Source organism: Macadamia integrifolia, unplaced genomic scaffold, assembly GCF_013358625.1.
Source record: "Macadamia integrifolia cultivar HAES 741 unplaced genomic scaffold, SCU_Mint_v3 scaffold2490, whole genome shotgun sequence".
NCBI classification, from domain to species: domain Eukaryota; kingdom Viridiplantae; phylum Streptophyta; class Magnoliopsida; order Proteales; family Proteaceae; genus Macadamia; species Macadamia integrifolia.
This window is the reverse complement of record NW_024868748.1, coordinates 31,794-44,817: the sequence shown is the minus strand read 5'-3', so window position 1 is coordinate 44,817 and position 13,024 is coordinate 31,794. Positions and strand designations below refer to the sequence as shown.

General features: G+C 37.5%; 1 protein-coding gene across 3 annotated transcripts; it reads left to right on the top strand.

Annotated features, from left to right (window-relative positions):
* Window positions 1-8,108: 8,108 nt before the first annotated feature.
* Window positions 8,109-12,645, top strand: LOC122066605 (B3 domain-containing transcription factor NGA3-like). 3 transcript variants are annotated; one of them, XR_006136408.1, is made up of 3 exons: window positions 8,109-8,543; window positions 8,668-10,816; window positions 10,916-12,645. XR_006136408.1 is itself a non-coding variant. In XM_042630435.1 (2 exons), the coding sequence occupies exon 2, from the start codon at window positions 8,779-8,781 to the stop codon at window positions 10,453-10,455; it is 1,677 nt and encodes a 558-aa protein (XP_042486369.1). In that variant the 5' UTR covers window positions 8,109-8,543; window positions 8,668-8,778; the 3' UTR covers window positions 10,456-12,645. The 3 variants fall into 3 exon arrangements, 1 of the variants encoding a protein (XP_042486369.1); XR_006136407.1 differs by having other exon boundaries at window positions 8,668-11,107; window positions 12,341-12,645; XM_042630435.1 differs by having other exon boundaries at window positions 8,668-12,645.
* Window positions 12,646-13,024: the final 379 nt, after the last annotated feature.

Genomic DNA, 13,024 nt, shown 5'->3' with positions numbered 1-13,024 from the left:
TACGTTTTGTAACTAAACATGTGCGAAAACTTACACTCAATGTAACTTCAATATATTTATTCATCATAGAATATTCCAAATATGACATGCAAACGTAAAATGCCATTAATTTTTTGCCTATGTCATTCATAAATGACTTTTTTAATATCATAGTAATGATAAATCAGTGCAAAAACATGCATAAACAGAAATACAATTCTGAAGCCACTATAGAATAAAGACAAAACACTATAGTTGTTCCAAAACAGTTATGGAACACAAAATATAGGTCTTATTTTTCTTGTTTTAAATTCAACTCAGTATATTGAACATACATCCATTGGTCGAACCATAAACAACATTTCAAAATATATAATTACATCCTCCCACTGGTTTGACCAGTTAAGTAATTATCCACAACATCCCAAGTACATGATAAAGTGACATCATGAAAACCAATAATATTTTATTATTCACAAGGCCTTGGGACTTTCAAAATAATTGTTTTAAATCTAAAAAACCTCATTAAATATTATGTAAAAATTGATCATTACCATATAAGACCATTTCAAATGACAAAATCCTTCATAATATCAATAACATAGTCAATTTTCAACACATTAATCAATGACCAATTGGTTATATGGCTAAATACAAAAATAATAGTTTTTTTTTTTAATAAATACTTTCCCGATTAACATCGGTCAATGTTGATGACTTCTCTCAGTGGGTTTTTTAACGACCCATTGAAAAATCCAAATAGTTCAATTTTCGAGGTCAATGTGTCAGATATCTGAATTGACCAACCTAATCGATTCAGTCATGGCACAATTTTGGTAGAACTGATTCATCTTGATTTTGGGTTAGTTTAGGATTTAATCACTTTAAGGGGTCTTGATCAAGACATTGGATTTTATTATTATTATTTTACCTATGACATAATACCAATGCCAAGTCTTAAATGATTAAATGTAGGATCGGTCTCAATCGATATTGATTCGGATCATTGGATCTAATCAAATAATGTTTGAAACATACATGTTCATCATTATAGTGGTCTACAATCTAATTTAGTTTACCAAATCGGATTTCATTTGGTTCAATTCAACCTATTTCAAATTAAGTCCATAAGCTTCAACCAATTACACTTAAATAAACATGGGCAACTCAAAACAGACCATAAAACACCCATAGGCTCAGCCCATTTAACCTTAAAAAAAATATAAAATATAAAATAAACATTATCCTCCATTGCCTTAAATGTTAACCCTTCTTATGCATCCCACCAGATAAAAAGTTTAAAAAACTCACATCAATTTTACAAACAAGACAATGCTTGCCTCATCATAACCATGTCTATGTGTTATCTCATACTAAAAAAAAAAAGAACAATTCCTTTTATGAATATTTATATTTCGGCATATTGTTTAAGTCACACCGGTCATTATACTATGTAGTATAAACCATTAAAAATCTATAATACATCCATCCTTAGTTCCCGTAAGTTCCCAAATATGATCAAACCATGGAAATCTCTTCCCAATTCATCTCAAGGTGGGCCTTGAATGTTCATAGTTGGGTTTAGGTGTATAGATCGATTTAGATGTAGGTCACAAATTAGGTAATCAATTAGGATTCTGATTTATGACAAAAAATAAACTGATTATTGTTTTCTTACAAAAACATGGATACATATTTAAGGTAGAAACATATAAATAATCAGTTTTCAATGGAAAAACGTGAAAAACTTTCTTTTACTTTACAATTTTTTTTAAAATTATATAATTAAAACAAGGGAATCGGGATACATCTGTTGTTTTATGGTTGTCCTTGTTGGCAACTCGGCCACGTGGCAGTGATGACGTGGCCAGTTTGGGTGACGTGGATGAAAATGATGACATGGCAGTGTTCAGTGTCACCGATGAGATAACAGAGCAGCTTGGTATGCATGGAGTGGTTTAATACATCATTAATAGGTGGTGCGGGTTTCTGGGTCAAAACTGGTAAAATTGAGCCTATTTACGATCGAGGGCATTTTCGGCAGTGAAAATGACATTTTTGGAAGATTGGTTCTTCATGAAAAAGATAGATTGTAATTTACCTAGTCCAGTGCATTTGATTTCGTCACATTCCGATACCGTATGAAGAAGTTATGGCATTTGTGGCAGTTGAGGGTAGTTTCGGTATTGAAGATGAATTTTTTAAAGGAAGTGTTCTACATGTAACAATATGAAAAAAATACAATCTTTCCAACAGTTCTGATTTCATCGCATTCCGATTTCGTATGAGAAAGATACGTCATTGGAAAGGTGTAGGGGCATTTTGGTCTTTTTACATGGATGATTCAGATGATTGAGTCTTCTAAAAAGTGTAGAGCATCCAGTTAAGATTCCAACGCACTTCGTTTCATCTCGATCGGATATCATATGAAAAAGTTATAAGTGTTTCCGTAAAGTCGGTTCGAAAATCCAAACCGAAAATCCATCAGTTGCTCTCGGTGTTGGGTGGATTTTTCGGAATTTATTTTTGAAATTTGAAGGGTTTTTATGTAATTTAAAGATTTTGAAGGTCTGAGTTGCAAGGGGTCTTTAAGCACTGAAACATATGGAGACAGGGGCTTGATTGTAATAAAGAGGAGTAAAGGAAGTGAAATGGATGGCCAAGATTCGACCACGTAGTCTTGATGCCCATCCAAAGGCTACTGAGATTTTGTGCTGACACGGACGAGATAGATGCTTATCCGAGGCTTCTCATTGGTGGAGTGTATTATATATAATGGTTTGGTGCTTTACTTGATCATATTTCCTATAGTGTTACGCATGTGCAAAAAGGGCTACAGATAGATGCCATTTAATTTGATCTCATGAGATCTAGATTAAACTAGATCTAAAGATCTTGATCCAACGGCTGTAATCTATTTCAGCCATCATGAGAGATAGCCAACAACTACCGTATTTTGTGCTGACGTACCCAATGGCGCGTCGACAACGTATCTGACGATGTCAGCGCTTGCATCATAGTGACATCATCAGTTGACTCGATTATTCTAATCTTACGGTCAAGATTTATTAGCCGTTTGAATAATTTAACGGCTGAGATTAAAAGTGGATTTGGATTAATCCGATGGCCCAGATTTCACCCCTGTTGCGTGCGCCGCCGGCGTAGCCTACGCCAACCTCCGAAGATTCCATTTTGAGTGTTCTGGTTGGTCCAACTTCAAATGGCCATATCTCCCTCATCTTAACTCCGATTTGAGTGATTCAAGTTGGAGATTCTTCATCTCTCCGACCTCTACACACCAGAGGGAAGAAATCAGGCAGAGGAGTTACTGAGGTGGTCGAAAAAATGAGTTGAAGCTCGTGGAAGGCTAAGGGTTTGAATGAAAGACTTCCATCCTCTTGCACTTCATCCATAGCCCCCATTAGAGGCTTAGGAAGCTGCTGGAAACCAAGGTAGCAAGCTCTATTGGTTGTTGCCAAGAGAAGAAAAAGAAAATAGAAGAGAAGAGAAGAAGAGGGAAATAGAGAATAAGTTTTTCCCTCTCTTTGTGTGTGTGTGAATGTGAATGTGAATGCCATTGTTGCTCCATGAAAGTAAAGACAAGGAGAAAAGAAAGAAGAAGAACCTAGAATTTGGTTCTTGTGAGTTGCTTCAAGAAACTCAAGTGCCAACCGGGGTTGAAGCATTGGCGGCACCGAGACAACGTGGTTGTGGTCCGCATCAAGTGGAGATCGACATTATTGCATCTCCGACGGTTACTCCTTGCCAAGGTAACCTCACTTTTGCCAAATTTCCATTATTATAAATCATTGTAGGCAAGATGTTTGATAAAATGCCTAAGTGATAGTTGTAGTCTATTTGGGGGAAATTTGCATGTATGAGTGCTTCACTATAGGGCATTGTTATAAGCCCAACTTTATTTTATTGGTATTCAGTGGGTGCTGGACATAGGGGCTATGTGTTCCTTGGTAGGTACAATTACCTAAACCTATTTACCGTGGGTGCGGCCTCTAAGATCATTCTGAGAAAACTAAGGTGAAGACCTAGCCATTGTATGTCATTGGTGGAAACTGGGAATGTGTTCCCTTGGCTGTGGGTGCAGTCATAATTAGTATTGAGTAATGCTGAGCCCGACAGTGGGCATTACTCCGTGCATGTAGGCAACTGGCCGAAGCACGTATTTCTTGTATTGTGGATGTATATGCTCGTATTTGTATCGTGGATTGGAGTGCTTGGCTGCAGAATGGGTGTGTACATCTGGTAGACCTGACCACTTAGTGGTGCAGTGTGGATATGCACATGACTGTGTAAGTATGTGACAGTGATTACCGTGTGAGGTTTATGAGACAGCTCTAGGCAGCGATACAGGTTATGTGAGTAAGTTTCATACAACAGTAAGAATGATCAGTAGTATACATAGCAGCTCTGGGCAGCATCAATAGACTGTGCTATTGAAGTGCAAATAGTGATTGCCACATCAGGGGTATAGTTGGAAAGTGAAAAAAATATTTGGCACACTGATTCACCCCCCCTCTCAGTGTCAATCGGGACCCAACAACATCTTCTTCCATCCCCAAAACACAAGAAATAGAACCAAGTTCTGTATCTTAGTTCAAAAACCACATGATAATGTCAATTCCTACTGCAGACAACAAGTAATTCCCTGGCAAATGATGCCATATCACCAGCGACTATTATACCGTTTCAATAAATGCCCAAAACAGAATGGTGGTTTGAATAAAAAATTAATTGTAGAAAAAAATCAAACCATATTCACCTTTTTGTCACTTTTTTTTTAGGCAACCAAACCGTACTTACCTTTTTGTCATCTTTTTTTTTTTTTTTTTTTAAGTTTGTACGGTTCTCCAAAAGACAAATCAAGGGAAATTTTATTTTTGTTTATTTATTTACAAAAAATAACCAAAACCGTACTCACCATTTTTTTGTCACTTTTTTTTTTTAAATTTAACTTTGCAAGTTTTGTCCCTTAGTAATAATATATAATATATTACTTTTCTCATTTATTCAAAACAAAACGATTCGAGGAGAAGAAATTGATTTTTATTACTGGTGGTACAACCGATCGATTTTTCATGAACGAGGCTCTGATACCATTGAAAGAAAATAAATGCGGAACGATTCATGAAGATCGATAAACATGTAAGACAATTACTACAATAAAAACGTTTTAGACATACCTGAATCCATGGCTGAATAATAAGAACTCCTCAATGTCTTATTGTATGCTCCTCATACAACACGATCAATGTTGATCTGGTCTACCTTCTTTCCCTTTTGCTTTTGGTCATTAGCTTCACTTAATGGGTTAGTGATAACTATATATAGGGGTGAGGGTAGGGATCAACCCTGCAATAAAATTAGGGTTTCCTCCCCATTAAGGAAACAATATTTTAGGTCCATACATAGTGATAAATATTTCATACTATTAAGGTGTGCTAATAGAATCCAATATCTCCATAAAGATCACTTACCAATAATATTGGATTCTTTCTGCTTACTCCATCTTTAATCAACACCACTAAATCGATTTTAAAAACAAATCTTTGACTATGCTAACCCACCTAATAGGAAATCTTACAGTCCCATCATCCTTTAATAGGTTACAGGCTTCCTTGATGGCGGGTGATCCATAGGATGATAATACCCTAAGGCCAGAGGGTATCACACAACCACCTAACTTTAAGAAAGAATTAATATTTCAGATGTGCCATATTGTCTTTATCAATTGAAGCATTTGGGCCACTTTGGCAATGATTGGACGGATAGGATCATTAAATATATATTTTTTTAGAAAATAGGATCATTAAATTTTTTTTATTGGGTAGAAAATAGGATCTTTAATGCATCATGGTATTGGAAGCCAAGTCCAATTCAAAATTCCACTGGGCCCCCACTCCCCCTTCCTCCAAAACCAGAAAATTGAATGGGCTCATCCAACCACCTATTGCCTAGTGTTGGGCACCAACACATTTGTGGTTCTCTTTCATCGTACGCACAAGTAGACTTAACACTCGCACTGTATCACTTATAACCCTATTTCAATTTCAGTTAAATTAACTAACCCCCTCACCAGTTACCCCCCTTAAAAACCCCTTAATTTTCTCCTCCAAGCCCCAGTTAAACTCCCCAACCCCCCTCCCCACAATAATAATAATAATAATAATAATAATAATAATAATAATAATAATAATATCATTGGAGTGCAATAAGGAAACTAAGAATTTAAATAAGAATAGCGTGTACAATGCCAGTATTACACTCTCTGACAATTTTATTCTATCCTGACACTCTCTTATTGTTGATCATTTATGCTGGCCTTGTATACGAATTAAGAGTCACTTCCCTGATCATGTGAACGGTGCATATATTAGTTTGGCATCGAAAATACTACTAATACACGTGAGCAATGTATTGATTCCTCTTACAAAACTTATTGTAATTTCCTTTTACCTTCCAACCATAGTAGAAGGAAAGAAATAATTCTTGTTCCCTTTTTACCTTCAAGCCATAGTAGAAGGAAAGAAAGAATTCTTTTTATTATGAAACAAATAAGGCAATTACTGTTATAGAATTTGTGAATTTCTTATTTACGTCGATAGATATAAGTGTATATAATATTAAAAATAAAGGTAATAATATTTAGAGGTAGGCACATTTCCCATAAATCTCATAGAGCTTCCAACGTCCAAGTCTTAACTGTGAGGACATACATTTTCTGCTTACGTATGCTTCGTCTATTTTTTTTTTTTTTCTGATAAAAGGTATGCTTCGTCCCCTTTGGCCTTTCCCAATCACAAACGATAGCTTGTTCCCCAGTTTGTACATTAATCTATTTTAACCTATAAAAAAAAAAGTTTGTATATTGATTTATTAATATTCTTCTTTAAGGCTGTGTTTGGTAGTTATTCAAAAAAGTGTTTCTGACGTTTTTCCATTCTGTGGAAATAAAAAAATGAAATAAAACATTTGGTGTCAATTTGGTGTTTTTTTAGAATGAAAAGGAAAAAAAAAAGGTAGAAACGAAAAATGATGGAACGACGAAACTTTGTTCCTTCATTTTTGTTTTGTTCCAAATATAAAAAAAGTGAACAAGTAGGCAATTGTTCCCAAAACAAGTTCACCAAACACCAATTTTTTTTTTTTTAAACAGCATTTTGACACAAAAACTAAAAATTTTGTTTTTGACAAGAAACATCGTTTTTTAAACTGAATGACTACCAAATGGTAATCATTCAGAAAAAAATGTTTCTTACGTTTTCCCATTCTATGGGAATAAAAAAACGGAATAAAATGTTTGACATCAACTTGATGTTTTTTGGTTCACCAAATACCAAACGTAGCCTAACAGTCCTAGAATTAGGATTTGAGCTTGTTTAATAATGGGATGATATGATTCTGATTCCTTAGTGGACACTGAAAGTTTCAAACATTTAAATATAAATTTTTTTGGGTAATTTCGACATAACCCTGTTTTGGTTAGTTATGTCTCCTTAATGGGTTATGGGTCTTCAAAATCTCAAACACTCAATTTAAGTGGTATTTTTTTTTTTTTCTTTTTACCCATTAAACTTAAGTGTTTCTTTGAAATTATGATATAACCCTTATATAAATTATGAATATTAACTATTAACTAGTCTTAAATAAGTAAGTATGCATCTTAAATGGGTCCTAACCTTTTTGACTCCAGGCCGATCGATTTCTTTATTGGTCTATCGATTCTAAACTTGTTGGGAAACCTTCTTAGATCTGTCCGTCCCCTTTCAATAATTGGTCTAAAAAAAATCCCCAGAACCATGTCATTTAACAATCGGTCCCAACATTGACTCCCAAAACTATCTCATTTAATAATCGATCCTTTTGTTGTGTCCTATCATAAAGATAGGAATGAAGGATGAAAAGGGTTAAAGAAAGAAATTTTAGAAAATCCAAAGAGAATGATGAAAGGAACAAGCTCACATGAGAGCCCTATCCGATAATTTCAGGGGTCCCTACGTATAAAGCTTCTCTATCGATCTCTCCCCCATCCTTTGTTCTTTCTTCCCCACGCTTCCCCCGCGCCTAAAAAGACTAAAATGGGGAGAAGGGGAGAGGGACACGTACGTATTAATACAGATAGATATGATTATGAATAAAGGGAAAATAAAAATTACAAGCAAAAAACTCTTGACTGAAGAACTTCGACTTCGAGGGATCGATCTAACTAACTACCAAGCTAGCAAAACCCAACCCCACAGAGAGACATATTTATATATTACCCTCATCACAGCCCTCGTCTCTCTCTCACAGAGTCTCGGGGCTAACAGGCTAATAAGGTCAACAAGAAGAAAAAGTGGCACTCGATCACTCACTCTCCCTTGTTGAATCGCCCATGATGGCTTGTCTTACCTCTGCTCTGAATCTTCCTGGTCAAAGAAGAAGGCACCGACCTTCATTGTAGTGTGAGCCGCCTTCTTCCTGGCTGGCTATAGGAGATCTGGCAGAAGAGAAATCTCATAGTAGAAAAAGAAAAAGAAGTGATAATTTCACATTTTTCTTGGTCCAGGGTGAGTGCTTTTAATCATTTAATTATAGTTTTCCATTTTTTTTCCAATCTTTCATTCCCCTCCATCCATTGATTATATTCTAATTTCCATTTTTTTTTTCTTAAAATGATTATTCTACTTCCAGATCCCTTTCTTGAGCTGAAGCAAGCAAAAGGTAGGAAGATTTGACATAAGAGGGATTTTTTTTTTTTTTTTGGGAGTGGGGAGGAGAGTACTGATAGGATCAGAATAAGAGATGGAGTTTGCTGCGTTGGAAAGAGAAGGGCAGCAGCAGTACGAGGAGGAGGAAGAAGAGGAGATGGTTGCAGATGTAGCAAAGAACCCAATGTTCTCGTCTTGCTCGACTTCTTCTTCTTCGCCATCGCCTTCATCTAACTATTCTCATTACAACAAGGGCCTAATGCCCCACCCAAACATAAGTTGGGGGGCGCAGGCGAACGACAGGCAGCATCAACAACGACGACGACGACAACGGTTGTGGTTGTTGGGGACGTTAGAGTCCAAGGAAGAGGGCACGAGGTGTAACAACAAGGCAGTCCTTGGGGAACAGGATCCCAGTTTCAGCCCGAGACTCGATCAGATGGACTTATCTTCTCATCAGACTCAGAGCAGCAACTCGGATGCAGATGCCGGAGATACTGCTGCTGCTGGTAATGGTGGTAGTAGTAGTAATGGTGGAAATGGACCCAGTGGACCCATGGGTAGTGGTAGCGGTGGCAGCAGCAGCTGCCGCATCATCGAGAGAGAACACATGTTCGATAAGGTGGTCACACCCAGCGACGTCGGCAAGCTCAACCGCCTCGTAATACCAAAACAGCACGCGGAAAAGTACTTTCCACTGGACTCCACCACCAACGAGAAGGGCCTTCTCTTGAGCTTCGAGGATCGCAACGGCAAGCCATGGCGATTCCGATATTCCTACTGGAACAGCAGCCAGAGCTATGTGATGACCAAAGGCTGGAGCCGCTTCGTCAAGGACAAGAGGCTCGATGCTGGAGATATCGTGTCATTCCAGCGTGGTGTGGGCGACTTGGAGGCCAAGGAACATTTCTACATTGACTGGCGGCGACGCCCCGATGCCCCCGACCCATCATCATCCCTGCTGCCACCGCCTCTAGGTCTACCTCTTCGCCACGAGCTTTCCCTGGGCCCTCCGCCGCCCGTCCCACTCCGATGGAGCCGATTGTTCTTGCCCACCCCAAACCCGACCAATCCCCCAAACCACATGCATTTCCATCCTAATCATCATCATCTCAATTATGACCGTACAACTCACGGTCATCACCATCTGCTTCAGTTCCATCATCATAACCCTATCAATTCCCCTTTCAATTACAGTAGAAGTTGTTACAATTACAGTGGTGGTGGTGGTGGTGGCGGTGGAGGTAGTGGATCTGCTGATACTAGTAGGAGCTGGGGGTGTTATAACCAGAATTGCAACTATTACAACTACAATGTGGTAAACACAGGAGGGACAGGTTCAGGTCCAGGGTCGGGTTTTTACGAGCTGAGATCGTCATCAACCCCACAACACGACGTAGGGGTCGGGGTTGGAGTAGTGCAAGAAGGTACGGGTGGGGATGGGGATGCCCCGATGGTTATCGAGTCGGTGCCGGTGGTCCATGGGAAGGCTGCAGCTAAGCGCGTTAGGCTGTTCGGTGTGAACCTGGACTGTCCTACTCCTGAGGACGACGACTCAGACTCTGAGGGCGATATTTTGTCCTCCACCTCCTCCTACAATACAATCCCTTGTACCACAGGAATGCCTTCTTCTCATCTCTCCCTTTATCACCTTCCTTCCGCTTCTTCTCTCCCTTCTCTCCAATTAAGGGTCTACAGTGGCGCCCCACTACCCACGGCACCAGATCAGCTTCCACCAAACCAATCCTTGTCCTTCAATTTCGATATTTGATCATTGAGAAACACAGAAAAAGAGAGAGCGTGTACGAGTGTATGTGACAACAATTTGGATCGAGTATTTCGTAATAGTTCGTGTAGATTAATTATGAGAGAATACAAGAGGACGATGATACACTTCTTCAACCACACAGTCACAAACCCTCTCTCTCTCTCTTTCTCTCTCCCTCTCCATTTTTCTTCAACCCGGCCGAAAAGTATACTCAACTGAATCTCTCATCATTACATTCCAACTCTCCTGGACACTGAATATGAAGAAAGGTTTTGATGAAATGGAAGAATGGTATTGGCTATAATCTGTCTCACCATGGAATCTTGAAGTCTTGAGGGAAACTAGCTAGCTGGAGCAAAGAGAGGTGCCACCATATCCATCTTAAGTCCATCTTTTAATTGTTTATAATACATTTATAGATAGAATATTATCAATAGAGATGATGATTGCCTTTCATTTGCAGAGTTTGGATTGCCAAAATGGTTCCATGCCATGACTCCACTTTAGTGTGGGAAATTTTCTTATTAGTTCACCATCTCTCCCCCCTTTGCCTTTACTGCCATGGTATGTTGTTATTATTGTTCAGTTGTTCCCACTGGAGCTGCTTCGTTGACAGCTCTCAGGTGGTTCACGGAAAGTTGCAGAACTTTAAATGGTAGGATCTATATTCCATCTCTTACTTCCTTTTTGTTTCTCCCTAGACGAAGATGGCTTTCGTTTCTTTCATTTCACTTCTTTTCTCTTTTTCCCTCCCCTCTTGATTAATAGATATTCAGTGTCTCCTCTAAAAACATCACCTTCCCCAACTGAATTTAGGATACACAAAAAATTCCTTAGAGATTTGAGGCTTTTAATATTTAATTCAAGTAAAAAAAATCAACAGGATGAAGATATTTGTTGTTGTTGTATCAGATTTTCATGTATTTCCTAATGGATTTAAACCTGCTTAGTATGTAGAAAGAAAGTTAAAGTATTATATATAGCTAATTATGCCCATACAAATAATTGATGATTTTTTGTCTGCGTAGGGTTTTCATTTTTTTTTAACTCTCTAAAAGATCATTTGTAAATAAAAAAAAAAAAAAAAAAAGGGAGAGACTGGAAACACCAGATAATCCAACAAAACCAGAGGGCTCCCTCCACTTTTGGCATTGCCATCAGCAGAGAGCGTTCACTAGCAAAACAATAAATCAAAAATAATACTCAAAGAAAATAGAATCTAGGTCTTCATTGGGCATCTATCCGCAGCTCCCAAGATATTAGTATATAGATAATAAAATCACAAGAAAGTTAAAACGATAAGAAAATAAAACCTGGCAATGTGTAGATTGAATTCACTGCCACCTTACTGCTTTCACTTCACAATACCACCTCATCCCCTTTATTCCTCTATTGTTTCCTTTGATGCAACTGAACATGCACTCCTGTGTAAGACTTTGAAGAAGCAATGTGTATAATTATGGCCTGCTTAATTCAAATCAGCTTGCTAAATTGCTATGATCCCTTACTGAGGCTTTCTAGTGAATGTGTACCTCTTACCTAATCAACATCGTACATTCATCTAATTGGTAGCCCTATTATATATTGCTTCAAGGAGTTCTATTCAATCTGATACTAGATGTTCTAGCTAGCTGAAACTTTAATTTTCTTGTAGTGGATACATTACTTCATACATGATGAGGAGTGTGACTTAATTACCATATTCATGTAGACTTTCCATAAAAGGCTCAAATAGGGTTTCATATCTTCAAAAAGCTACATATACATGTATCTGTCACATTTTTAACCTCAATTGCAGTATAAAATAATCACACCCTTATCTTAAAATGAAAGAGACAACTGGCTGAGTTCTACCTTTTTTTTTTTTTTTTGTGTGTGTGTGTTTCAGGTGGCCTTTTGGTTGGACGTTCTATGTATTCTAAAAATAAGCATGTTCAACTCATTACAGCTCAATTAGAATAGGCCGGTCATCCTGCTTGTGGATAGGATGTGCCTTACTAATGCATTTCTATTTGTAAGCCTTGCCGCACAAGTGATTCTACATTATGGAATTGTGATTGCCATAGATACTTTCCTTGTTACTAACCTGTAACATTATTTTTTACATAAGGTGGAGTCTCTCTAACCTTTAAAGTACTGCTTGTGAGATAAAAAAATTGTTCAGTCTACATATGATCAACCCTATTCATCGTAGTCCAGTCTTTGATTCAGTGACAAAAATTACTTCTCTACTTTTTGACAATATTAATACTACACTACACATAATCTCAATTCTTCACAATTTACCACAAATACCATAATCTCAATTGCTTCATGTTTCTTAATTCAGGCATACAATTAATTTGACCTTCCAATCAACTGAAATTACACTACGGTATTTTACCTATAATTACAGGCTGACTTTAATATTTTGCATTTATAGAGCTTTAGAGACACATTAATGGAGCTTAAATTATAAAGGAGTACAAGCCAAGAAAAATACTTTGGAATTATTTCCAGCAATTTCTTATTGATTCTAAGACTAACAAGTCTTTATTGAGAGCATGTTATGCTTTAGAAGAATATGAAATTT

Bases quoted from the DNA above. Each gene is read 5' to 3' on its own strand.
- LOC122066605 (XM_042630435.1), top strand. From the start codon at position 8,779: ATGGAGTTTGCTGCGTTGGAAAGAGAAGGGCAGCAGCAGTACGAGGAG.